We start from the raw sequence: 27,197 nt of genomic DNA, 5'->3' as shown, positions 1-27,197 counted from the left end.
CTCCAACCCCGGCACTTTACATAACTCTTTGATGTCGGGTTTAATACACAAATACTTTGACGCCATTATTAATTTAGTAACAACATCTAAAAATTTGTCTTCATCTGATATATATATTAATTACTGGTACATTGCTGAACATCAAGACGGAATATTTGACAATTACACGTGTATTGAAACTACAACTTTAAGAGGTAACTAACCTATTTAGTATCGATTTTCAATTTAGGATGCATAATAATAGAAACTTGAGGTGATCCAGTGCTTAAAAACTAGACCAAAAGTATTCAATGCACAGACTTCTCTAATTATTTCTTCCATTTGATTTGATTTTTCTCTTTATATTTTGTTGGTTTCTTCACCAGCATGGCAACCCATAAGGCCCTTGTTATTTTTTTTAATTGTTAATTAATTTTTTGTACATATTTTCTAGCCTATTTTAATTTATAAAGGGATTCTGCACATTTACATGAAAATATCTTTGTAAGGCTACGGCCACACGGGCGTTTTTTCACGCTGCGTTCTTGCGTGAAAAAACGCCCGTGTGGCCGTAGCCTAACAGTATGCGTAGGCTTTCCCTGAGATGCAAACGAGTTGAGAAAAAATGTTTTAAGTAAACATGCTTGCCTAATAATATGTACATTAAGTTTATTTACTGTTTTTGTACTGGTACCTACTACTACTTTTATCAGCACAGTTCACCCTTGTGCTGTACCAGCTCACCCCTTGTTTTGCTGGGTACGTTAATATTAAAGTAGTAGAATAGATTAAAGAGTAGTCTACTCCTTAAAGAGTATTAAAAAGTACTAATACTCCTTTAATCTATGGTTCCAAGCACAAGGCCTCTGTGGCCCATCCATACGGACGTGAGAATCCAATGTAAATGAGGCCTCCAACCTCTTAAGAATAATCTAAATCTAAATCTAATCTAAATCCCGCTAGTTAGCGGGATTTAGATTAGATTTAGCAGTTGCACGCTTTTTTGAAATATATTGTTCGGAATAGAGAGTTCATTCAAGTTTTTATCTTGTAAAAAGCTTACAGGCAATCGCCTCTAATTGATTCTTGCACGAAAAGTACTGTAAAATAACTGCAAAGTCTATAATTCGATAAATCTTTCAAAATGTATTTATTTCTGCGGCACCGCCTCTTCCCCGCATTTTGATGTATGTAATGGTTGTATCGATGTTCCCTGGTTTTACGACTGTTGACACTGTTTGCAGGTTTAGGTTGTATATATGTTCGTACTCCATCTTGTTTACTGCTTTGGAATAACTGATTTCGCATACCAGAGTAAAATAGCTATTATTCCCCATCCTCTCGAGTTTTTAATTTACTAATTCAATATATAATGCATGGTTACGAATTAAAACTATTTTTAAAGGTTTATTTAACCATTGCTTCGTGTAAACATCAACTTTTACTTGTAGACGATTTTAAAATTATAAATTAAATTAAAAGATACGTTTTGTTGTACTAAGGTATGAATATTTGGAATGAACCCGGAAACTATTTAAGCCGTAATTAAAATCAATCCTCTTTTCCACGAGTTGCAATTAACTAATGTGGTCATCATCATTTTATTGTACCGGATAGTATGGGAGTGTTTCCAATAAGTAGCATCAGATTGTTACTTTACACTAGGTTGTTACAAAACATCCCTGTTACTTAATTGAAATATAACTATTACCGTATGCTAATTCCCGATTAAAAACAGACAGAATCTCAATTGCTGAATCAGAAACTGATATGATTTAGTTTATTATATATAATATTTTGATCTGCTGTCATTTGGTGAGCGTAAAAGTCGAACAACGGGTTTCAGGGATGGGAGAAAAATTCCGTGCGAGTAGCACTTTAATTTAAGGTCATAAAAGTGTATCTTATTTTTGTTTAGAGTTGCCCACTTTTTAAATTACAGAGTTTTTATTATTTCAACACATAATTGTCTTTGGCTTTTAATCCAATTCTTTTTCGTCAATTATATGTTTACGACATTGTTTCAACGATCACATTCAATAAAGCACAACCAAGCATGGCTCGGTCCCCCACTACTATATTTTAATTAGCATCCTTGTGTTAAATAATGTGAAACTAAACGTTACAAACTAATTTTAAAATACCCCCGCTATAAATAAACCTGCAGACCAAGCGAATTTCCATTTACCTGGTTTGATTTCTACTAAAATATACCCTAAAAGTTGTCAGAGTTATTTTCTATTTAAATAACATTAATTTTAGTGAGTACTCAGGTTTGCTTCTACGGCGAAGATATTGAAGCGTATTTTTTTTTATTAAAATGTTGATATGAAATAAAAAAAATTCCCAATTTGATTAAAATATATCCATAAACAAGCAAACTACAATTGTTTATTTATTCCTCCGTAAGAATAACATGAGAATTTTAAATTTACAATTTTTTATTATCTCCGTAACAGTTGGCCATACAACAATGCTTCAATATACAAATTATTTCTTTATTTAAGCTCTACAAAATGGTTTGGAGAGAAATTAAGAAATTTCGTGTTTTTAGGGCCAAAAATGGGAAAAAATATATATGTTTTTCGCGAACTCGTTCAAATAAACGTAGGTTTACACGTTTGTACCACATATCTAAAAACAACTGATCATTTTTGCTCGAATTATCACGCTAACGGACACACACATATACATAATGCATTTGAACGGATGGTGTTTTTGGCCTCTGGGGACATCAAAATTAAATTAATTATATGGGAAATTCGCTAAAAACGCATCCTTAATAAATTGCATTGTTACTGTAAGCCCACAACAAAACGACCACAAGCGTCACCCGAGTGGTTTTACACACGTTTTTTTATTTGAAAAAGAGAACTAATAACCAATGCAGCGCTCATTATCATGCAATCGAGAACGCTTTGACGCCTTTCATCCTTATCAAGCCGGCTTTGTGACTGGAATAATTAACACGGGACAAAACCGTGTCATTTGTACATTGTACATGTTAACCTTAATCAGCATTTAATACATTCATAGCACAAACAGTAAACTATGACGTGTCCATAAAACGGGAAATAAAAGGGAGTTAATCCCCGAGTTTGATGGCTAGTTTTGATGGAGTGGGATAATCAATTCCCTCTCACATAACCATTTAACTATAGTTTCCGTGGGTGAACTTTGTTTTATGGTTCGTTTTGGATTTAAATATTTATTTGGAAACGTTTAAATGTTGTTATTTTGAGCCCTCATAGTATGACGTATTCAATAAATGTAAACATTTTATCATTCGCTGATAGTCGCAACTTAAAAACGGAGTAAAATTTGAAACCTTAAAATAAATACTTAATACTTTGTAATGAAACGTCGACCATATTAATGTAGGTATTTAAAAAACACACTAAAAAGATTGTATACATATAGAATAGGAAGCCGATACTATTAAGGGGAATTCAGGGGAAGTAGTTTAATATTTGGATCATAGTTCCGCACCGGTTGCTCATAATGAGAATCATATTGAAAGATACCTTGGCACTTTGAATCACCATTCACATTAAATATGTCTACAACACACTCTATATTTTATGGGTTTAGGGATATTTGCAGAAATATTGGAAATTGTGACATTTACAAAATTGATCCATTAACAAAATAACAACATTTCCGCCAAGTGGATATCTATTTGCTTGAATGGATTTTTACAAAAATATCTCCCCCGTTTATTTCCTATTTAAATAACACTAGTGTACCTGTTGCTCGAATTCGAGCAATTGCGAAGCATTACAGGCGTTATTTTAAAACAATTTCCGATGACTTTATAAGAGTCAACTCAAAGATTATGGAAATACTCAAGATGTACACAACAGTTAGATATAATTAAAATTTTTTGTAATTATCTTATCTTTTTTCAAAAGCTGACCTTGTTTTTTAGTGTTTTCTACAAATGCTTCCCATTCATAGCCGCATTAGGTTGTCTATAATAACGATTATAAATGAAAAAAAAATATTATTTCCATTTCTTCTACTGTACTTGGTTGTGTTCTACGACTTTCCTGTATCCATTGTTTGCAAATCGGGTCTTTCAATAATTATTGCACAGTGTTAATTCAGTTTTATTTTTTGTTTATCAAATTGTCCATAATTTCTCGCTTTTTTCCATTGTAATTTTAAAAATGACACCAACCAAGTATCGTCTACTACAGATGCAATACGCCAAAAATCAGCAAAACCCATTGCAAATACTTAATTTTGACAAATTTAGTAAATCACAATTTAAATATTAACAGCTGTTTCATTAAAAAGTAGTGTAAATGTATGCATATGGTCGTGATGTAAACAAATCTGAAGAGGGGACTTTAAAGGCCTCTGGGGCAGAGCCCCAAGGGAATTTACATTGTTTCTCTTTTGATGGCTCATCTACAGACTAAGACCTTTCTTTAGAGACCCCTACCAAGTTTCTACGCCCAGCCGTTCTCTGAAATTAGCTGTGACAAAAAACCCGTTTTTCCTCCATAAGAATAACATGGGATGGGAATTTAAAGGCCACTGGGGCAGAGCCCCAAGGGAATTGGCCACGTTTCTCTTTTGATTGCTCATCTACAGACCAAGACCTTTCTTTAGAGACCCCTACCGAGTTTCTACACCCAGCCGTTCTTTCAAATTAGCTGTCACAAAGAAAAACAGTTTCAAATTAATATATAGATTAGTTTTGCGAGTACTTAGGTTTGCTTCTCAGGGAATGTAGTAAAATGTTTTTTTTTACTGAAATGTTAATATTTTAGTATGAAATAAATAGCCTACATTTTCTTAATTATATCAACATTTGATCATAGAAAAGCAAATTACACCAGTTAACTTATTCTATATGAGAAGATTAACATTAGAATTTCAAATGTACAGTTTTTTTTTAATTTTCTCCATTAAATGCATAACAAAGATTTAATGTACAAAATTATATATTTTATTTATACAGGAGCATTGAAAGATATCGAATAGGTTCAACTTTTTCACATCTGTGTGGACAACAAGTTTGGACCTTAACGATGGCGACAAAACACGTAAAGATGGCTTTTCGCCAAAAGTGTTCGGGCAGTATAATTAACGCCATATATCCTTCACTGATAAAATCAAATTAACCCTAAATATTTTATACAGGCTGAGATATACTACCTTTTCGTTCTACTTTAATTTCCTTGATGAAAAATACAGCTTAAAAATTAGAATCGAGAAAAATAGAAAACGCATAAATATGTAGTGTGTGTTCAGACTCATCTTTTTATGACGAATATTATTGATATTATTTTTTATTCAACACTAAACTATTTTACTACCACACTATTTAATTACTATTTTTTACTAAAGGTTCATACTATGTTTTACTAAAGGTTTATTTTTTACTATTTTTTATTGGTTAAGAAAGATAAGTAGGAAAAATATAATATTAAAACAACAGTACTTCAATAAAGGAACAGTATATTTTAGATTTATTTCCTTATCGTGTAGGAAACAGAAAGTTCTAATTTCTAAGTGAAAACAGCACTCAATAAGGCAACAGTCATTATGCATAATAATTTTGCACATTGACAAAAAAATCGCACATTATAATTTTTGGAAAACATTTCACTCTGAAACCACGGATTATTTCGAGTGAAAATAATCGATTCACTAAATTTTAGACAATAACAACAACCAATAGTCACTTTGAAGATCTTAAAACAATAAATTCAAAAATTAGGTGGATAAATAGTAGAATAATGGTTGATCTGATGCCAGTGCTCGTGTGTCTACTCTGCACATAATGTTGGCACCAGATCTTGCCTTCAATAGTGAGGAAGACATATGGCTTGGTGATTCATCTGATATTACAACAGCTTGTGTGTAATGGATATACATAGCCGTATTCAAAATCCCGAGGAGTGAGCTGGTCTAGTGGTAAGCACGAGACTTCACTCCCAGAGGCCACGAGTTCAAATCCCGCCGATCACCAATGTACTTTACCTATGTGATAATTCCGTAACTTCTAGGCTTAGCCTGAAGCAGTGACAATAGAATTAATGTTTTTTATACTAATTTGAATTTGAATTCTATGGTCGCTAGCCTGAAGTAATGTGAAAACAGTCCCAGGCTAGGGACTAGCTTAAAAGGGGTCAAAATCCTACTGCATTGATCAAAGTGAATCGATTTGTTACTTTACCAAGCATAATGACGTAAAATTATAAATTTCAAATTTGGACGGGCTTTACATGATGCTCTACTGAGATATATTCTTACCGAAACCCTCCAGAAAGCCAATTATTATTAAAAAATACTTTTGGACGTATACCCAATGTTCACAATATTTTAACTTTGGAATTATTTAGAACAATTGCCAATCCTTGATAATATTCCGATAAATCCAGTGGAACCATTAGTGTTTAATAAACTGGTGATGAATCATATTTGCTAATGCAACTACTGTTTGACCAAGCGGACTTCATTGTTTATTTATACACATCCATAATAAAAACAAACATAACTGGAGCTAGAGTATGTTTTTTATATTTTTTTATTGTAATTCGATTTCCTATGACACCACGTAATGTTGTTCTCAACTGTATGGCGTGATTAACTGTTTCGGTAAAATAAAATTATTTAATATTCGCTAGTAATTAGTCTTTATTAGTAAACCAGGTTGGTTCAAGACGTAATAATTTTGCTTATTTTTTGTTTACATATATATATTATTAAATTTCTCCTTCTTTTTAAAAATACTTACATGTACAGCTCCTACGTGTATATAACTTCTGAATTAGTAGTTTATTTGTACACAGCATAGTGGATTCATACATATTTTGGTGGATTCAAACCGTAGGATTGATAGCTAAATTAGTGATTATAGAACATAACAAGTCATCTGAAAATTCAGGTTCAAATCCCGTCAATAACGTAATTTTTCATTAGACTGTGCTGTGGCAAATAGTGTAATTTCATGAGTGTCCAAACAATTCAGACGTTATTTTACAATCAATATTATTTAAACGTACAAAAAACATCGTTACCTTACCAGTCCACCCTGATGCATGCTTCAAATAGAATATTTATTTTTCTGAGAGAAAGAAGCAAGAAAGGTGTACAATACCAATTGACGAATTAGAAACACAGCTTTATATACGCACTGCATTCTTGCTGTTAAGACTCGCCGTGTACTGATTATATTCTGAACAAGCCAATTTTACGCCTCCCGAGTTTTGTAATTTAATACTTAAAAGGATCACGCTAAGGATGAGATAATGAATAATAAACAAGGAACTTAAAACGTATTCTCGTCATTAGAGTTTACAAGACGTTAAACAGTTTCCCCAGCGCGAAACAACGTTGAGGGCTAAAACACGGTTTACAACACCTTCAGGCATGCTTTTCATAAAACTCGTTTGGAATATTTTAATACCTACACTTTTTAATAATGATACAATTTTTTGTGTCTTTAAGTTGTTTGTAACACGGTTTGAGAAACTAGACCCTTTATCTTAAAGGATATTTTTTAAATATTTTTGAAGACGTCGGCAGCCTCTTATAACTTTGCTTTGCCCGTCCTATGCGGACGGGCTATCCTTAGGCTATGTGCCTAAGGACCTGTGCGTGGAAAATATCCAGCAAAGCAAGGGGTGAGTCGGTACAGTACAAGGGTGAACTGTACTGATAAAACGTAGTGGAGAGTCTTAAGAATCTGAACCCGCGACACCCCTTGCCTTGGGCCCGAAGTCCGTGACGCTACCGACTGAGCCACCAACTCACCAATTTCTTTTTGACGCTATACCTATCTTTTTTGCACTAAATAATGCTTGAATTCTATTTTGGGTTGAATCAGGTCACTTTATATTGAATCGCGTTACCATAACTAGTTTTCGATCCCTACCATTATTTCACGATTCCATACATCTTGTTTTAAATTTCAACCATAACTAGGTTTATCTAACCCAAATATTTTAAACACCTGTGTAACACCTGTTTTTATTACATTAGTGAAATCAACTTATTTTGAATGGAAGAAAATTCACAAAGAACAATAAAAATCACATGCTCAACGAAAATGTAAAAAAAGAGTCGTGATATTCATTTATTTTTAGCATGTTGCAATTATTCAGTAAAAAACTATGGAAAACCCCTATTTCCCCCTTTTCCCCCAAACTCTTTTTCATCAAATGTTGCATAATCTTGCCTAAAAAGTGTTTACAAAAAAGGCAAACAAGTTGTTTGCAAATGTTTCTATTCTTAAAGAAACAACGCTTTTAACATAAATCCCCATTGAATCGCTTACTGCTCCATCACTTCCAAGGTACAGTGTTTGGCGTAAGGCCAACCGCACCGAGAAATATCTTACCCTGAACTATCACACTTTGTATTACATTGGACGCAAGACCAACTTCTCTATCTAGTTCTTTTGTTGTTAATAGTGTTTCTAAATAGATATCAAAAGTTGAACACTTTAACTTTTCCCCTGCGGTTCAAATTATTCAGTAAATAAAATCGTACAGTAACACAAATTAGTTTGCATTATCAACTGGTTTAGCATCACTATTATAAATTAGTATGCTGATCGTTTGATTTCCCTTTAACAAGTCATCTAGTGTCAAATTTGTTAACCATAACATCTTTTTAACCTGATCTATCGCTGATGTCTTCCTTTGGGCATCAATGAAGAATCGTATGTGTGTGCCTCAACTACTAGCTTAACTTACTGAAAAAGGTAATACAGGGTTGTTAAAAATAATGGTGCAAAACTAAACGGTTTGTACATCTGTTTCCGTGAATTAAAACAGCTGATAGTAACAACAATGGAAAAAGCGTATACTTTTTATTTTTTGACAAGGTAATTTTTTTTCTCAGTTGCATAGTTCAGTACAAAACCTGTCAACAAAATTTCTACTACTATACTAGCTGTTACCCTCGGGATTCACCCCGTTTGACTTCATAAGTTTTAATAAAACTATTGATTGGTTAAGCTGAAATAAACAAAACGGAATACAGTAATACAAACAAATAATCACACCTGATAAATTGAAAGAATAACAAACAAATGAGTACAGCTGAGGTATTTTTAACATTATGTACATGGAAAGTTCCCTTTAGAAAGGAATTACAATTTATGAAATAGTGGATAGTTTTGCGCAAGGTTTCTCGTCATGACGAACATTTTAAGTATATGGTTTATGAGGGTGTGACTTTTAGTTTTCTCAAAAGTGCATGGGTACTTTGGGATTTATATATGGATTAAGGGAGAACGCTCTCTATTTTTGTGATCTCCCTTCTAGAATAACTCATATTGAACCTTTAAATTGTTCTTGGCAATTATCTTTACTCAAAATAAAACGTAAAATACCAAATACAGTATTTACGTTTCCAGCGTTTGCTAATTTACAAAATGCACGTCCATACTCACACCCAGCATGTTAACTACCCTTCACAAAAGAGTTTCTCTTTACATGTTATGTTATTCTTAGCCACGAGTGTATTTCAAACAACCACCGCGGCTTTATGCTATATTACGACCATTCTTTTTAAACCCTTTTTTTCATTATCAGTAATTAAACATTTTCCCATTAAACAATGTTAAATAGCTTTTTGTATAAATAATTCTAACACAGTTATAAGTAATCCATAATCCATAGTAATCATAGTAGATCATCGTTAATTCTGTTATACTAGTTGCTGTTAATGTTAGTGCTGTTTTCAGAACAATTCTCTCATATGTTAAGCCAAATTATTTCTAAAAAAATCTCTAAATATGTCTTTTTGGCAAAAAAGCAAAATTTCAAATTTCATCAAACAAAATTTTTAATGTAAAAAAGGTGTAACGAAAATTTACTTTCGGGATTCAAAGGCTCAAAAATTCAGCTCTCAAAGATCTGATTTCTCTGGTCTGAGAATACATAAAATAAATGTCAGCTTACACTTACTAGGTCTATACCGAGAAAATGTTGTGATTTTGACTATTGGGTGGAATTAAAACAAAAATTGCATAGGTCCAACACTTAATCCCTATCAAGTACACTTTGGTAACAACTACTTTCCGAAACAAAAATTTACTTATTTTTTATTTGTTATATATTTATTTACTTAATTTATTTATTTGGATTAAATTTGTACCACAGATGAAGTGGTGTTTATTTATTGTATGTTTGTACTAATAGTTGTTTCTCACTTTGGTCGATCACTGGCTACTAATAATAGAGGTTAAAATATACGATTACATTCTTACCATAACAAAATGTTGACTTCTAAAATGTAGGCTCGTATTTTCAAAATTCGACGTTAGTTGAAAGTGAAGATTGTGGGAAAAGGATTGGGGTGTGGAGTTTTCCTCTGTGAAAGTAAGGTTTAGGGCGAGTTAAAGAGACTTATTCATTTTAGGATGTTAATAAAAACGCCTTTGTGATTTTGACATAGCGCTACTCTTCCACCGTTATTTTTCTAATACGCACTCCTAGTTATCATATTCTGCAGATCTATACAATTATTAGTTTGAGTACATAACTAAAATTAAGTCAGTTTTTTTTTAATAAACAAAAAGATATTTTACTTTTCTTACATATTTTGTCTTTCGTAGCTGTTTTTATTTTGTAGAAACCATTGAGTCTTTTTACATGAATAAGAAAATACACTGGATGCAAAAAAGTATTTACCTTATTTATAATTTTAAAAAAGTGTTACTTTTTATTTTAATTTGCATGGTTTTGGTTACGTTTTGAAAACAGTTCTATACTATGTCCTTCCGAACTTTCTGCAAAATCGATAAAAAAGGCTCAATATAAACCTATTCTGCCTAAAACCTGGATATATTTCTCAATCTCGATTCTCTGGTAGATAAATTTAAATGACATAATGAGAAAGTCCTACGCGTTCTTGATGAAAATAATCATATCACAAAACGCTTTATGAATTTCAAATATTCTGAATAATAAAAAGGTTAACTAAACGTATTCTTTATACACAATAAAATAGTGTCAATAATAATTACTCCTCCGTTAGCAATTACGATGTTTTAATTCAAAATATTATGATTCTATCATGTATCTTTTGAAAAACAGAAAATATACTGAGGCACTTCCTTGTAGCCGCATGCATATTTATCAAAATCAAATCAAATCAAAATCTCTTTATTCCTGAATGATGTTATATATTATAATACAAATAGTGTATTTGCAGGAAAAATAATTCCCAAGTAGACTAACCTAATTTAGTTCATAGTCTAGCATGTTATAGGTGTGTTTGTTATTTTTTTATTATCATTATGAATCAGTAGGAGGTTTTCATATTTTATGAGACCTTTTACTATTTTCATGAGAACTGTGGCCTTTCTACTATCTAAATGATGCTGAAGTGTTCTTTTATTACTAATGATTTTTTTTCCAACGTCATTTTCATTTTTACTTCGGTCCGATTTTTAATTCAATCATTTGTATTAATGACATACATTATTTTACTAATTACTGTTATTAAATTATTCAAATAATAGCTGCATTATTCTTATGTTTAATGTTTTCTAATAAAAAGCCAGAGGTAAGAATATTTCGATATTGTAAAGTGTTTTAAGTTCCAAGTTAACTGTTTAAGTCAAACTTCCGATACACAACTTTTGTAAACTCCGTGATAAAATTACTTTCTCATTTCGTAGCAACAAATAACAACTTCCCCTTTATCTCACCAATTTACAATATTTTATAAATTTTGAATCCAGATAAGACCATTTAATTGAAAATTCTCATGTTATTCTTATGAAGAATAAGTAAATTGTTGTAGTTTGCTTTTTATGGATATATTTTAATCAAACCTGGAAAATTTATTTATTTTATACTTATTCATATTTTATTTATAGTTATTCATATTTATTCATAGTTTTTCATATTTTACCAAAATCACACTTTTTTACCCTCCCTGTAGCAGCAAACATAGGTACTTGTTAAACCTAATGTTATTTAAATAGATTAAATTGAAAATCCAATCAGGTAAATGGAAATTCGCTTAGTCTGCAGGTTTGCTGTGGTGGTGGTATTAACATGCCTCTATGGTGTAAGTCTAACCATTGGTTTTGAATAATGCAAGTGGACTTACAATAATATTACAACATCTGAACCCTGTTTTAAAGAGCGTTTCATGTCCATTACGCTTGTGTGTGCTAGTGTAGTCTGTATTTCTCTAAATGTTTTGTGTATTTTTTTCACTCTGTGCACCGCAGATGCACCGTGCATGTTAGGACCGTTCAGCAAAAATCACCACTCATTGAAAAAAAATACCTTAGGAAACGCGGAAGTATTTTACAATCGTTATTATCAATTGAGATTGGGACGCCACCTAGGTGCATATTTTAACCCAAATATGTGAGTAAAGGATTAGTGTGTAAGAGATTGAGATGCCTTGTGTTGGATGCCTTTTACATACTAAGATCAGCTGTTTCATTAACCAGTACCATTTATTAAAAGCCCGATGAACAAGGACAGCTGGGTCTAGTTTCGAACCATCAAAAAGCTACATACTTTTCTCAGGATCGAACTGGCGACCTTTTAATTACCAGCTGAACACTGTAACCATTTAGCCACCTAAATAATTTTTCACGTACCACCCTATAAATTTAAAGTAATCTTTTGTGAACATAACCTCACTATTATATTTGTATAGCCTACGTTTTTCTAGAACGAATTTACAGTTTGAAACAGTATTTTTACAATTAAGCCTTACGATTATCACATATTACTACGTATTTTAATACACAATATTTATAAGAATTACTACGTCGCCGTAAGGTACATTTTTCAATATCCGTCGTATCCAGCTATTTGTAAACACTTTGTATTTAATTTGGACATGGAAGAACAATAAAACGCTCTGTGCAAGCTCAGTGTGTGTTTGTCTTGTGTTAAATATTTACAAGCGACTGCAGTTGTATTCAAAAGTAGCTGTATAAACCTTTCTGTTGTTGCAGCTTTTTGTATTTTATGAGACAAAAGATAGTAAAAACTTTGAACAACAATTGTATTACTTTTAGGCATTTACATATTTATTGGATACATCAATTGTTTATTCAATTTTATTGTTGGTCATCACAAGAATCTATCAAATGTCCTCTAAAATAGGACTCTTAAGGTTTACAATGTTTTTTTTGTCTATACAAAAACATTTATCATTCTATTAATATTATATTATTTAATTTTTTTTAGATACTACTTTTAATTTTGTCAAATTGTATTTGTCTAATATTTTACATCATCAAAATACTTGCAGTTATTAAATTGCTAACTATTGTGAGAGTAAAAATGAATGATTTTAGTCTGAACTAATTTACATTTAAGTTACCGGTATATCATTGAATTGTAATATAGAGGTATGTGAGATATGGTTAATTATGATGTAAGTTTCCCTTCATACACCTGTAGCTGTTGTAAATTGTTGAATAAATAAATAGATGTAACCATAATGTGTAAATATTCTAAATGTGTATCCTTAAGTGCCTTGAAGTAAAATATGTTTTACTTATTTTATTTTAAATTTGTTGTATAAATGTAGAGTATGTTTAATTTTAACACGGAAACGAATATTTACTCACTTCAAGAGGTAAAGGGTACAAGATGTGAATAATCTTTATACCAGTATATTGTATTGTTGTATATTGTAAATTTAAACGCTTGCAAATAATTATTTGTAAATGACGAAAAGCTGCAGTGAAAGGTTTGTGTAAGAATATATTCTGTATTAAATATTTTGGAATTGCAACCTAACAAAGTGGTATAACAAAGCTGGAAGTTCCGGACCCAGAGGGTTTGTCGCAAATTAAATATCGTAAGAGGTAAAAGCTGTTGTTTTTATTTTGCTTCTTTCCTACGTATATCAAATTGCTCTGGTAGCTAGTGTTGTCTTCATGGTAGGACCTAAGTTTAGGACTACATTTATCGTTTCAAGATTCCTAACAACCAATATATTTGTACGCGTAAAAAACATTAGAATTTACCATGTATTTAAATAAGGTCATGAATCAGCTTTTAAGGAAGTTTTACTTGTTTATCCACATTTTCTAACGATAAAATATTGGTAAGTATACAAAAATAATGCAGTGGCACAGTTTAGTATTTACTTTTCCACCCACCCTTTGATTACATCGGCGTCAACACAATATATTTTCTGCACTAATTTTCTCTTGGGGAATGGGTTATTACAGTCTTACATTATGTGGATTTTTTAATATAGTAGAATACATAACGATTATTCCACACTCAATTTTATTAACTGATCCTTAAGGCTCAATAAAAAGTAGATATTGAAAACTTTATCTATATTGAACCAGTATTAAAAGATAGTAAATTTGGCCAAGATACTCACAGATAGAGAAAGAAAAAGAGAATTGAAAACATAAAAAATGGCGAATAACCATTGATGCGATCACACTTAACTTGCTGTAAAATATCTGACACAACAAAGCACATCAAAGGTGGTAAAGTCAAAATCAATGGGTTTGATGTGTTCAGCGAGTCGCAACATCACCGAGCCAATCAAATCGTCTCTAGACGTCTGAAGTGTTTTAAGATCTCCTAAAAGCAAAGCTGGTGCTACTCATTCGGTTTTGGATGAAAACACGAATTACGAATTAAAATTTAAAAATATGCAACAATAAAATGGTTTCATAGGTTTAGCTTTCAGTTAAATGTTCCAGAAAATTAATAAACATATACATACCATTATTTCTATGATTAGTAGAAGATTTTATCTTCTTAACATTTTTAAAACTGTACATGGATTTATTATTTTTATACCTTATACGATTTATATTTCCTATTTTGGTGAATATGATAGTTAAATGAATATACAGCCAAAACATATTTTTTTTCTCTTCAGTAAATCCCTTATTGAACAGTTAGTTATCAATGTCCATTAAGTTATGGATTTTCAATATTTATTTTGCATCAAACTACACAGAAACAGGTACTTTTCCATACGTATTGATAGGCTGGAAAGCTGCACTTTGCCGTGCCCACACACGAAAAGTAACGTAATGTACTTTTACCGTGCACTTATTGTTCCCTAGCTGATGAAATAAACACCTAATTTGCAACGGCCTAGCCTATTTAATTTTCTGAAATAAAAAAATATTATAATTTATGTTATGTCCTAAATAAATTGTACTATGCGTTTAAAATGTACAAATTTCTCTGTGTAGTATGATGTAAAGTATCGTGCGTTACTCGCCCGGTAATTTTTATCGGGTACTTTATTACCGGGTTGGTATCGTAGTATACTGTTTTATTTGAATTCGTTATGACCGTTGAAGACCCTCTGCAGGCACACTGAAATTTATGAATGTAAATATGCAGCGTATATTGGTAAACAAATTTTAATGATTCATAAATTAAATAAAACTTGTATATTAAGTCCAAAATAAAATACTAGCACTAGCCTATCCTAGATAAGGAAAACATTTCTTCGTCACTCCGTATATAAAGTAGCTATTTTTGATAACAGCTGATTTCAAAGGAACACATCGTGATTCCTGATTCATTGAGCTACTTTAAAACACAATATTGTATGTGAAAATGTGTATTTACAACTCCTAAAATAGAAAAATTCTCGACTACGTAGGCAAAATATCAACGGCAAACGTTCGCAAATCAACCGGCGTTCGAGCACAATGTTCATAATTATTCAAAAGCCAGTTATTGGACTACAATACACTGTCAAATCCAGCGCCACAATGTTTTGTTTTGCGCTGAATATTGACAAAACGGGTTTTGTTTGCATCTGTCCGGTTGGTAATTAAAAATCTACCATCAAGTTACAATTGTCTGTTTCCCCAAAAAATACGCATTTCATACATTGCAAGATTTGTTCATATGTTATAACTTTATCGGAAATTATATTTAAAAAAATTTCAAGTAGTATCATAAATGTAAATGGAACTACTAGTTTAGGTTTTGGATCATAATATCCATTTTTTATGTTTGTTTAGGTCTTTTATAGGTTTATGTCTTCATCACCTTTAGTGTGTTTAAGCTACAACCTTATTAGTTAACTAGTCATATAGATTGCAAAACTTCAATTCCAAGTAATTTCATAAAATAATACATACTAGCGATCTATAAATGTGAAGATCTACAGTAAGTTTACTGACGACAAAAGTAGAAGCACAAAAAGTTTAACAAAGAGTCATTTCACTACGTAGTGAAATAATGGAATTAATGGACCTTCTCCTTTGAGTTAACAATCTTTAATGTCACTTTTAACACTCGGCTTAAACTCTGCCATAAAGTCGATTTGGTCTCGGCAAGTATAAATTTAACTTGGGGACGCCAACTGTCAGCCAACGAAAATATCCGCTGCGACTTTTCAAAGAAACTGTTCTTCATAGAATAGAGAATTTTAATCAAACTTGTTCAAAATATTTTCTAGAGGTCTCAAGTGAGCTTACGTGCATATAAGGGTGGTCCTATGTGATGTTGTTTTATTGTGTTATATTATAAACAACATGTCAAATAATTGAAATAATGAAAAATCCAATCAGGCAAATGGGAACTCTTAGTCTGCAGGTAGGCTGCGACGGGGGTATTTCAATATTTGATAGAATCATCAGCGATAGTGTACTACAACCATTCAACGAAAAGAGCAAACGTGTGTTTGTTGATCAATAATCATACCAAACATACGCGCACCTTTGATGCATCTATTGATCTGTAAGCCCGCCAGCGTTTGACCAAATTCAATTTATACCTCGTGAACATATACCGGACATACGATCTGTTTATTGCTTTTTGCCTGTCCGACAAATGTATCAATGGTCCTAAAGTAACGTTTTCATTTCAAACAAAATGCATCAGAAGATGTATGTATGTTTGTTGACGAGTTGAATAAGTACAATCCTGACAACGAAAAACAAATTAGACCTTTACTACCACTAGTGGAATGTAGTTAGGTTAGGTTTTTCTAACTCTATACTAAACTCTCTACTAACCTAACTTAACCAAAATTTAATTCACTAACACTTCTACTACTGATAATATATTTCTCTAAGAAATAGTGGTCATGAATTAAGGGAAAAGGTCCTACAAATTAGTTGGACAGGGACATCATTTCCATTAATCCTAGCAAAACAAGTCACTATCTAATTCTTTTTTAATGTGATTCACTTAGCTAGCACCACGAAATGCCAGAACTAATACGTGCATTAGATTCATTTTTTTCACAACTTTCATGAAGCTTAAGGTAAATGTATCATTTTATGCGAGTCATATACTTTGTTACTAGTTTTTGAGCCCAAAATCCATCAAAATATCCAAGTATGCCGTGTGTAGTGTACCTAATCATCTGGTCATGGGCCTGGTGTATAATTCAAAGTAAATATTCCTCCTTAAACAGTGATGGCTTTTGGGTTCAAATTGTTAGGGTGGGGATCACTTAACCCTAAAATATTATGAATTCCTCAATCATTTTTTTAGATATCGACGATATTTATGTCCGTACTTTAAACTGATTATGCCATGGTGGGTTTGGAATGTGCGATTTGTATATCGTTGGTACTGACTGATCAGCTGTTTCTTTGTCCAATATCATATGTTGAAACCTCTTCAATCAAGGACAGCTGATCCATGATGATCTGTTTCAAATGCAGTCTACGATCAGAAAGGTGACGTCACCCCCAGGCAGTATCGGAAACAGATGGTTTAACTCTAAGGAAAAGTTGGTTATTTTCTTGTATCAAGGATGCAAACAATTTGACATACAGTACATTACGTTGATTCCTTAGGCTAACTGTCCAGGCAATCTTCACTTTGGTGTTTTGTGATGATACTAATTATTATTATTTCTAATTAAACCGTTCCTACTTAAACCGTTTCGGAATTGCCTTTTTGGAGGGAATTCGATTAGTGGTTTTTAAAAACAAAATTGATAAAAATTGAAGGAATATGTTAGTCTTTAATTTTTAATCAATGCAAGTCTCATATAAACTAAAGTTTCTCACTAACTGCCTGTATATTGGATGATGCCAACGTTTCAAGGGTTTGCCAAACAATACAAAACAAGTTTAGACGCCTCGCCGCATACTCTGCAGGTTATCCCGACTATACTGCAACGATAAATTGTCTTACAACGATTGTTCCGAAACTAAACATTTAGGTTAGCTAGGTCAGGATTTTTACGAATTATTCACAATCACCTGCCAAAGTGAAAATTTCAAATTGTCAAAATTTCTAGTTCACTTCATAAAATAATGTCACAATGATCAGGTGTGAAAATTTGCATCTTCACAATTTATGAAAAACAGTTTAACTCCCCGCCAATGATGGCACGGTTGAATTATGACAAATTATATCAAACAAATCATTTACCTGTCAAAAAAGCCCGGCAGTTGTAAGAGAATGGTAAACTGTAATCATCTGATCACCCCTCCACCATCACAAAGTCATTAGGGTGTTAATTGGGCGGTTTGTGCATTTGGCCGGCATCTCTTGTTTTGTTTGGTTGGCCACGTGAAATTGTGATGTAAACTATTATAAACATGTTAAATGTCTCTCGTAATCAATATTCAGTTATCTCTGATTTCCATGACATATGTTGGCTCTTGTTTAATGAAGTAGACATTCCCACCTATTGACCAGCTGTAGCCGAATTTATTTCCAATAGGACATAGTTGAACGAGCCTCTTACACAATGCACTGCTGATCGTGTGATGTAAAATACGATAATTGAAAATAGGTTACCCCTTAAGTTGGCTTGGTTAATAAGTTCGCATGTTCAACATAGATCAGTTATTGACACAAGGCATTCTATCGATAGCTCAATTTCCCACCCTAGCTATTTAGAATAACAATGGGCTATGTTATTCTAAATCTACTTTGATCGAGTATTGTCAAAGGCTATAGCTTTAGCTAACATGTGGAAAACAAGCAGCTAAGTTCATAAATTTGTTATTGTAACGAAAATATAACCATAAATAAAACTCCTTAGTAGCCTAGATATCTCACCCTTATGGATCAGCTGAAGAAAATGTTATTGTTAGTTTCGTCCGGTGCACTTTTGGGGTCGTGTTTTTTTATTTTTACAGTTTCTTGTAATTTCAGTTATTTAAAACCTCGTTTAACCAAATAAAACTAGCTGACCATAAACATTAACTCGTCCCCTAGTTATACAACAAAACAGTAAAGCACAAATCGGGGAAACGAACCCTAAAATAATTGAAACTAAATTTCTTCGACACTAGCGATCAATGACTCCGGACATGGACTAGACACGAAAAACTAGATTCAAAATTTACAATGGGATGGGAAGTCAACGTTGGTCTAAATCTAAGTTTGTTAGTCTATGATTATGGTTTTGGTTAACAAAGCAAATAAGGTCAGAATTCGTTGTCTGATCTAGGTAATGGATTTACGACTAGGAATGTAACCTACATATATCACCTTATTCATTACATCGATTGCAACATTAAAATTAATAATTATGAACACAACAAAGCAAGTCGTTATATTTCAGGGAATTTATACTAACAACACGTTAATAGAAACTCCCTGAAAAATAACAGAAGTTTAACGTGTAACGTTGATCCTCAATGAAAGAGACAGCTTGATTGTCTAAGAGGGATCAAATGTCACATCCAACACATCACGCATTGGTTTTCTGTTTAAGTATTTCCTCTTTGATCAAAACTTCAAACATCTCATGGTCTTAGCAGTGGGACATGTAAGAGTGTTTTCCCAACCTAAATGAACAAAAAAGTTAAAAGTGTTATAAACCACATAATCGTGGCTAGTCGATATCGTAAATGAAACCAGTTAACCCAAATTAATCTCTTCATTGATATGACTCAGCTTTAACCATTACTTAGTTTAACAGTAATTTAAAAAGTATGCCAATGATTTTTGAAAAAGAATTATAGATGAAAAATATATTTATACATTTAAATTGATTGGATTTTTGAATTCCACCATGAAAACACATCAATCATATTACGGAAAACCTCTGTTGTGATTTTTTTTTCTCATTGAAAATCTTTTAGTCTTATCTCTATGTATTCACAAAATAACATGCACGACCCAACACGGTTTTGTAAACTTTCTACATGCATTCATCAAATAGAAATCCTGATTAATTAAGACACGACAAATCGACAAACTTTTTCAATCGGCACATTATTTTAGTTAAGCAATTTACATAAGTAAATATAGTGTATTGTTCAGCTACAATATCAATTCAACTGCTACCACTGAAATATTATTAACTTTCGGCATATTTTCAAAGCTGTACGTTTCCTTCATTTTGCATTTCGAGTTGACTTTATCAGATTTTACAGAGTATGATTTTCAAGCAATAAAAAATAATTTACACTTAGAGAACTTTCACCACTCCATATTTAAATTACGCTATTATTCACATGGCTATTATTGTATAAAAACTGTGCTCACGACGGCACAAACATACTGAGGTCGAATTACCTACAAAATTACCTCCGTGCTAGAAACTCATACGTCATACTTATGATTGGTCATAAAGTAAGATTTGCCATAATTTCCTAAATGTTACGACTCGAGTAAATAACAGCGTGCTTCTCACACCAGTAATTTGCATTTTTATAGACAGTATTCACTGCGGTTTCTTACGGTGAACACACGCCAAAGTATGCATTTATTAGTAACATTTAATAAATATATGTGCATATCCATTATAATTTTAATCATGTACGTCGTCTAGAGGTCGAAAACTCGACCAAAAATATATAATGTACAGACTTCTCTATTTTCACCCCACGCTGTAAATAAAACATGTTGTTGGATTTTCTTCCATTTCTTTTGATTTTCTGTTTATATTTCCTCACGAGCATTTCCAACCCATAAGGCACGTGTTAATTTCTTAAAACTTTAAATTAAGATCGTTATGCTTATGTTTGACCCCATTTTGATTTACATATAAAAAGATTCTGCACAACTACAGGCAAATATTTTCCTAACAGTGTGCGAAGATTTTCACTGCGATGCACACGAACTGGGAAAAAACATTTTCAAGAAAAATGCTTGCATACTAATATACAGGATACTGGGAGTGAAAATAAAGGTTAAAATTCATTAAAACCAAAAAAAATTATATATTAAATTGCTTATTTGTAAGTCAAAAGATAAATAAATCTTTTTGAGTAAGCCAGCATGCAAATCAGGTAAAATGTTTAAGCCAATAACCTTAAAAACAAAAATAGAGTCGTTTGAGTTCTCACCAACATAAAGTTTGTGTCTTGGGTATATTTAACTTGGTGCTGCGACAAAAATGTCATCGCCAACTGAAATAGCTACTAACAAGGGGATTTAAATACGTTTTGGTTCCGCGAGTCTTTTAACTTTCTTTTTAACCTTGTTTTTGTATACGCCTCCCACCTCATTAAAATTTTAAAAGGTTCTACTCTTGAAATAGGGAGAAATTCTGTTATAAAAGATGTATTCCAAACTATATTACTACAAAAATATTTTTTAGTTACTCCAATTTTTCGTTTTAACATTGGTTGGTTCTTAATTGATAATATATTATCAGGTTTTCTTTCTCGTTAGTAGTATACGTATCTAATTCATCAATAATATATGAATCCATACGTGTTACATATTTGCACGTTATTTCATTAGACTAACATGTTTCATTAAGGCCTAATAAAAACAGCATTAGTGATATATATATATATATATATATATATATATATATATATATATGTGTATTCCAAAACAAAAATACTGTCCTTATCATGTCATCTTGTTGTGTTCGTCCAAACCCGATCAACTAAATAAAATATCATAATATTTGTGAACACTGTTGGATCTATCAAAATTTACAGTAGGCTATGGGTGTTGACGAGTTTTAAAACCTTTTTTTAGGACTCTACATATCGGTTCCTAAATATTTTGATTTCTAAGATGTTTTTGCTTACACAGTATAATAAATTTGCAATCCACTGTCTAAGCGTTCTAGCCACACCGGCGTGGAAGTGTGCCAGACAGAACAATGAGGTAGTGTTGTCTACGAATCCAATGTGATAAATTATCCATTTGCTTTGTATTGTCATAATTGCAAATTAGGCTTAGAAAGTTGATATACAGAGTTGACAAAGGATTGATCTAAAAGGTCTCCACCAGCTAACTTAATACTAACGTTACAAATTATGTTCAGTAAAAAATGATAATTGGTAGGCAAAAAATAGGTTAAAAAATGTTTCGGTGGTGTTAGTTATCTACTATTAATTATCAAGCCTATTCAAGAACTCCCTATGAGTGTTGTAAATATTAAAAACTTTATTGCAATAATTACAATCTTCTGGTAGGACTGGAAATACGTTGTTTGGTTAAAAATTACTTTTATTTAAAGGTGAAATCTTACTATTTTATTTGTAAACATAGTCTGATGGGTTTTCCATAACATGTCAGCATACTATAATAAAAGGAACTGAGTAAATCAAACAAAAATTCTTAATTAATAACAGATGAAAGTCTACTACAGTTATTATCACTACAGTATTAGGCCACTTCAGTGGCCCAAACCACAGAAAACAGTAATACGTCATAAGATTTGTTTTAGTTCTTCGTGTACGTAAATAAAGTGTACTAAATTTAAATATGTGTGGGACCTATGTGTATATGTATATATAATTGTATGAAACATAATGGAAAAGAGAAACATTTCTGAACCTATCAAAAACAAATTGAACCAACTAACTAAATGATTGTCTGGATAATTGAAATAAAGAAGTTTTTTTACACCGTTTATGAATACGTCTATTTAAATATACTAGAGGTCGTCCAGTGGACGAAAAATCGATAAAAAAAAGGGATTTATAGGATTCTCTAAATTCACCACACACTGTAAATAAAACATGTGTTTGGAATTTTTCTTCCAAACACAAAACTTCCAAACACATGTTTATTTATTTATTTATTTATTTAATAAATAAATAAATAAACATGCGTTTGGAATTTTTCTTCCATTTGTTTTGATTTTCTGTTCATATTTCATTGTTATTTCGTCACCATCATAGTAGCCTATAAGGCCCATGATAATTATCTTTAAATTTTAAATTCATTGTTTTGCTTCTTTTTGAGCCCATTGTAATTTATAAAGGGATTCTGCACATATACAGGAAAATATATTTCTAAAAGTATGCGTAGATTTTCCCTGTGATGCACACGAGCTGAGAAAAAAGGTTTTAAAGAAACATCCTTGTCTATTAATATATAGATTAGTCCATTAGAAACTTGGTATTCTATTTTTTTTTTTTTTTGTATTTTTATAGTATATTAAAATATTAAGATAATTACATTTCAGGCTGAAACAAAATATCCTTTTGTAGCCCAACAAATTGTAATTGCTCAGTCATTAATAATCAAACAATTGTCTAAACGCGGTGTACTGAATAATTAATTTGATCATTGTTACAACAAAGATAGACGGAATCATTATTAAAGCGTAAAATATAAACGTAAACTTTAAAAAAATAAACTACTTTATACAATACAACAAAATATAGTATCCAATATTATTAAATATTAACTATTAGCATTACTTAGAAAAGTGCAGTGCAAAAATATTGCCATTTCCTTGTGAAATGAAATATGAATTATATTATTTAAATTTGTTATTATTGCAACATAATGCAGTCAGTCCTCAAAGTTATAATGATACCTTATAAAGGTTGTTTAGTCCTCAATGTTTATACCTTTAGGGGTGGGGTATAAAATTATAAATAACTACTTGATCAGCATTGTACGGAAAAGTAAATAAAAGGAACGTCTTTTAACAATTAAAACATATATTTATGCTTATACTTTTGCTCACAAGACGGTAAATATAAAAAAAAAATTGTAATTGGTGATCAATTTCGATTGGGCGCTCCAATCATCATCAGACCCAATAGGCAAATGACATCGACAAAATGACAATCGATCGCCATCTTTTTTGTATATTTACCGTCTTGTGAGTAATAGTATAAACGTAAATATATGTTTTAAGACAGCGTTATAAGACGTTTCTTGTATTTACTTTCCTTAAAATTATAGTAGTTCTCAAAAAACATGTATTAAATTACAACATCGAATTTTAATTTTAGTTCTTACTCATTTTAAACATGAAATAGTTTCAGTAATCAACAGGCTGTAATCAAAAAGTAAACTTTTATATAGTGAACAGGCTGACTGAGTAATGTTCATTCAACAGCCATTAAACTTGGCCTTTGACCAGGCAATTAAATCATTTTATTACCAAACTACTTTGAGTTCTGATAGAAATTTAAATGGTTTGTTTGGTCTAGGCTGCTTGCAAAATGGATTGTTCAAATAAAAATCAAATATTTACTAAAAACAATATTTATCATAAACAATGCGAGTATGATGTGGTTGATCTTTAACAATGATTGAGTATGACATGCTACCAAATCTCTAGTGCTGTTATTTAGTAAATAATAAATTTTTAAGTAGGTATATCACTTTCTAATTAACCTACTAACGTTTTGCAAAGTTTAAAACAAATTAGAAACCTCCCATTAAGAATAATGAAATACTAATAATAGAATTATTTGTTGTACATATTATTTGATTTTAGTTTTTTTAATCTTATTTAAGAAAAAAATCTATATTTTTAAGAGTGAGTTACAACCATCGACATATAAAACTAACACTTAAAACTGTTAGTTTTATACATCGATGGTTACAACAGAATTGAATAAGAAACCAGTAATGCCATGACTCTTGGGTGAAATTTAGGCTCAATCATAATAGATATATTGTGCTACCTGACTCGAATTGATTTAAAGAGTCTTTTAAAAGATTAGTTTCTAATCAAAATTAATCTTTCCAGGTATAAAAATTTTTAGGGCTTACTTTCCTTAGGTAGGTTGAGAACAATTATTTTCTGTTGTAAAGAAGTACAATTGCTAAAAGCTTTCACTTGTTAGGATCACCGCAGTTGGATTCATTAATTTTGGACGGCTTGACAAGGTTCGTGGAGCTTCCTTTGGAGCTTAACTTTTCAAAATATTCGTTACTAAAATAATCTTTCTTGTTTATAAACTCATTTTTGTAAAGAATTTGTATACATTTGATACCGATTACAGGATAGTCTCCATTTCGTATCTTTCGGTGAGCAATGTATCGTTTTAAATTTATTAAGCTTATCTAATAGTATAATCTTGTGAATTGGACATTATATACTCATTTGTGTATTGAGGCCTATTTATACCTTCCCACTTCTTGACCTTTATTCATGTCGTTTTTTTTTTCAGACAAACATACTAGATCTTATAGAGTAAACAAATTTTAGATATCGTCAAGTGGCACCTTTTTGTGTTGATAAAACAAATGCGTTATCTCACATACACTTGTTGCGCACATACCTCATCTTTAAACTTATTTTTGAAAGTAGTGTTTTCAATATATTTTCCCATATGTGAAATATGTTCCTCTCAACAAACTCTTTCCCCCTTGTTGTTGGAAGGGGTGTCAGGGTGGCACCTGAAGGGAAGGTATGAGAACCTCCTAACTAGGTAGTTCTTCAACAGTTTCTAAAATTACCCACAACTTCCTCTTTTGTTCTTGTGCGTCCCCCAAGGGCACGAAGGGGGTTTTGGAGGGGGCCACAGGTGTGTGGAGGGGGTTTACTAGTTGACATAACCCCAAGCGGACCTTCTGGTGTAACTTTGAGGGGGGGGGGTGTTTAGGACTCGAATTAGGGGTTTTCCCTAGGTTTACCCCGAGTTCCTAAGTTATTGTACTTTCAAAGCCTCAGGGTACCCAGGGGGTGTGACCGGGGGGTGGGGTGGGAGGGGACTTACTGATTTCTATCGCCTCCAGCGGGCCCTCCGGTATCATGGTGGCGCCTCTCCTTGTGTACGATGCCCATCAGCTTCATCCAGGGGTTGTTCTGCGCGTGGCCCCCCATACCCCCGCTCTGCCACATGGCAATGGTGGAGGTTCATTCGTCACACCGCACAACACAAACACAGAGCGACAGAGCGACACGCTCGACGCTCACCGGACACTCGCCCGCACAACACTGCGGACGGGGAGCGTCGCTACGTCCACCCCCACCACCACCTGTAGCGCCGCGGCGTTCCCACCCCCACCCCCACTGCGACACACGCACGCACCTCGGCGTGCTGCGAGTATCGATTGAGACGTCACTTCTGGACCACGGAGGAACTGCACGGTGCACCTGCACAGCCACCCTGTAGCTCAACGAACACTTACTTGGATGGCTTTGCGAGTTGTCACAAACAGTGCAACATTTGTTTTGGTGTAGCGCTTGTTTAGCCTGGTTAGCTAAAGTGACATTTTCCAGTGTACTTACAAAAACCATTGTTGGTTTGTACTTGGATAGCCAAGTTGAACCAAGTAGGTACACTTCTCGGACCAAGGAGGAATTGGAAATGGGGTGGATGTAGCTCTCTGAATACTTCCTTACGCATCTGAGCAAGTTTGGTGCGGCTTTGTACTTTACCACAAACGGTGACAAATCTGTTTTGGTATGGCCATTGAGTAACTCAACGGTATGGCACTAGTAGAGGCTGAGCAGCTAAGGTGTATTTTCAAGTGTACATAATTAGATAGCCAAGATGATCCTCGTACAGGACCTTTTTCAAGCAAAAAATAAGACTATCCTTGACTTAGGTTGTTTACCTTTTCTTATTTTCGCTGGTGAAAGAAACAATTAGTCATAGTTAGAAACGACACTATAGAAGAAAGTTCACCGATCTCGTTTTGCACTTTTCCTCATTTTAAGTAAAAATATTCATAATCTGCTTTCCTAAGCTGTGCTGTTCTACAAATATACTTTTATTACATATTCACGTACCAAAATTCATTAATCATATGCTAATCGTATTTACTTTGAGTGTTTTCAACTATTTTCACTAACCCAGAGATGTCTGCTTCAATAATATCTTTCTAAGTACCTACCTTATTCTACGAAATATTTTATATTCCGATGGTACTTTATTAAGTCATAATTAATTACGGTGCTAGAAACAATGACGGTAAATATCACCACCCAGAGAATGGCATGTATAATGTAGTTTGCAGGTGTTAAACTGGTCTACTTAGTAATAAGTCTTAAATTATAATATGCATTATAATATACATTGAAAAATGTATTGCCTTATCGACTTGTTTTTACCTCTCTGCACGGATGGACCTAAGGTTTAAAGCTAGCTCCAAAACTCTTTATGGCATGATGCCAGCTAAAACCAA

At 32.5% G+C, this 27,197-nt stretch overlaps 1 protein-coding gene across 5 annotated transcripts in view; it reads right to left on the bottom strand.

Moving 5' to 3' along the window:
* The window catches only part of LOC128994798 (potassium voltage-gated channel protein Shaker), a 598,708-nt gene extending 572,725 nt beyond the window's left edge, over window positions 1-25,983 (bottom strand). For all 5 annotated transcript variants that reach the window (XM_054419578.1, XM_054419579.1, XM_054419580.1 and 2 more), the window contains exon 1: window positions 25,784-25,983. In XM_054419578.1, the coding sequence (XP_054275553.1) occupies window positions 25,784-25,908 (125 nt within the window). In that variant the 5' untranslated portion in view covers window positions 25,909-25,983. The remainder of the gene's footprint in view (window positions 1-25,783) is intronic.
* Window positions 25,984-27,197: the final 1,214 nt, after the last annotated feature.

Source organism: Macrosteles quadrilineatus, unplaced genomic scaffold (assembly GCF_028750875.1).
Source record: "Macrosteles quadrilineatus isolate MER2022 unplaced genomic scaffold, UCM_ALF_1.0 Scaffold_5__1_contigs__length_97177068, whole genome shotgun sequence".
Taxonomy (NCBI): domain Eukaryota; kingdom Metazoa; phylum Arthropoda; class Insecta; order Hemiptera; family Cicadellidae; genus Macrosteles; species Macrosteles quadrilineatus.
This window is presented reverse-complemented; position numbering and strand designations above follow the sequence as displayed.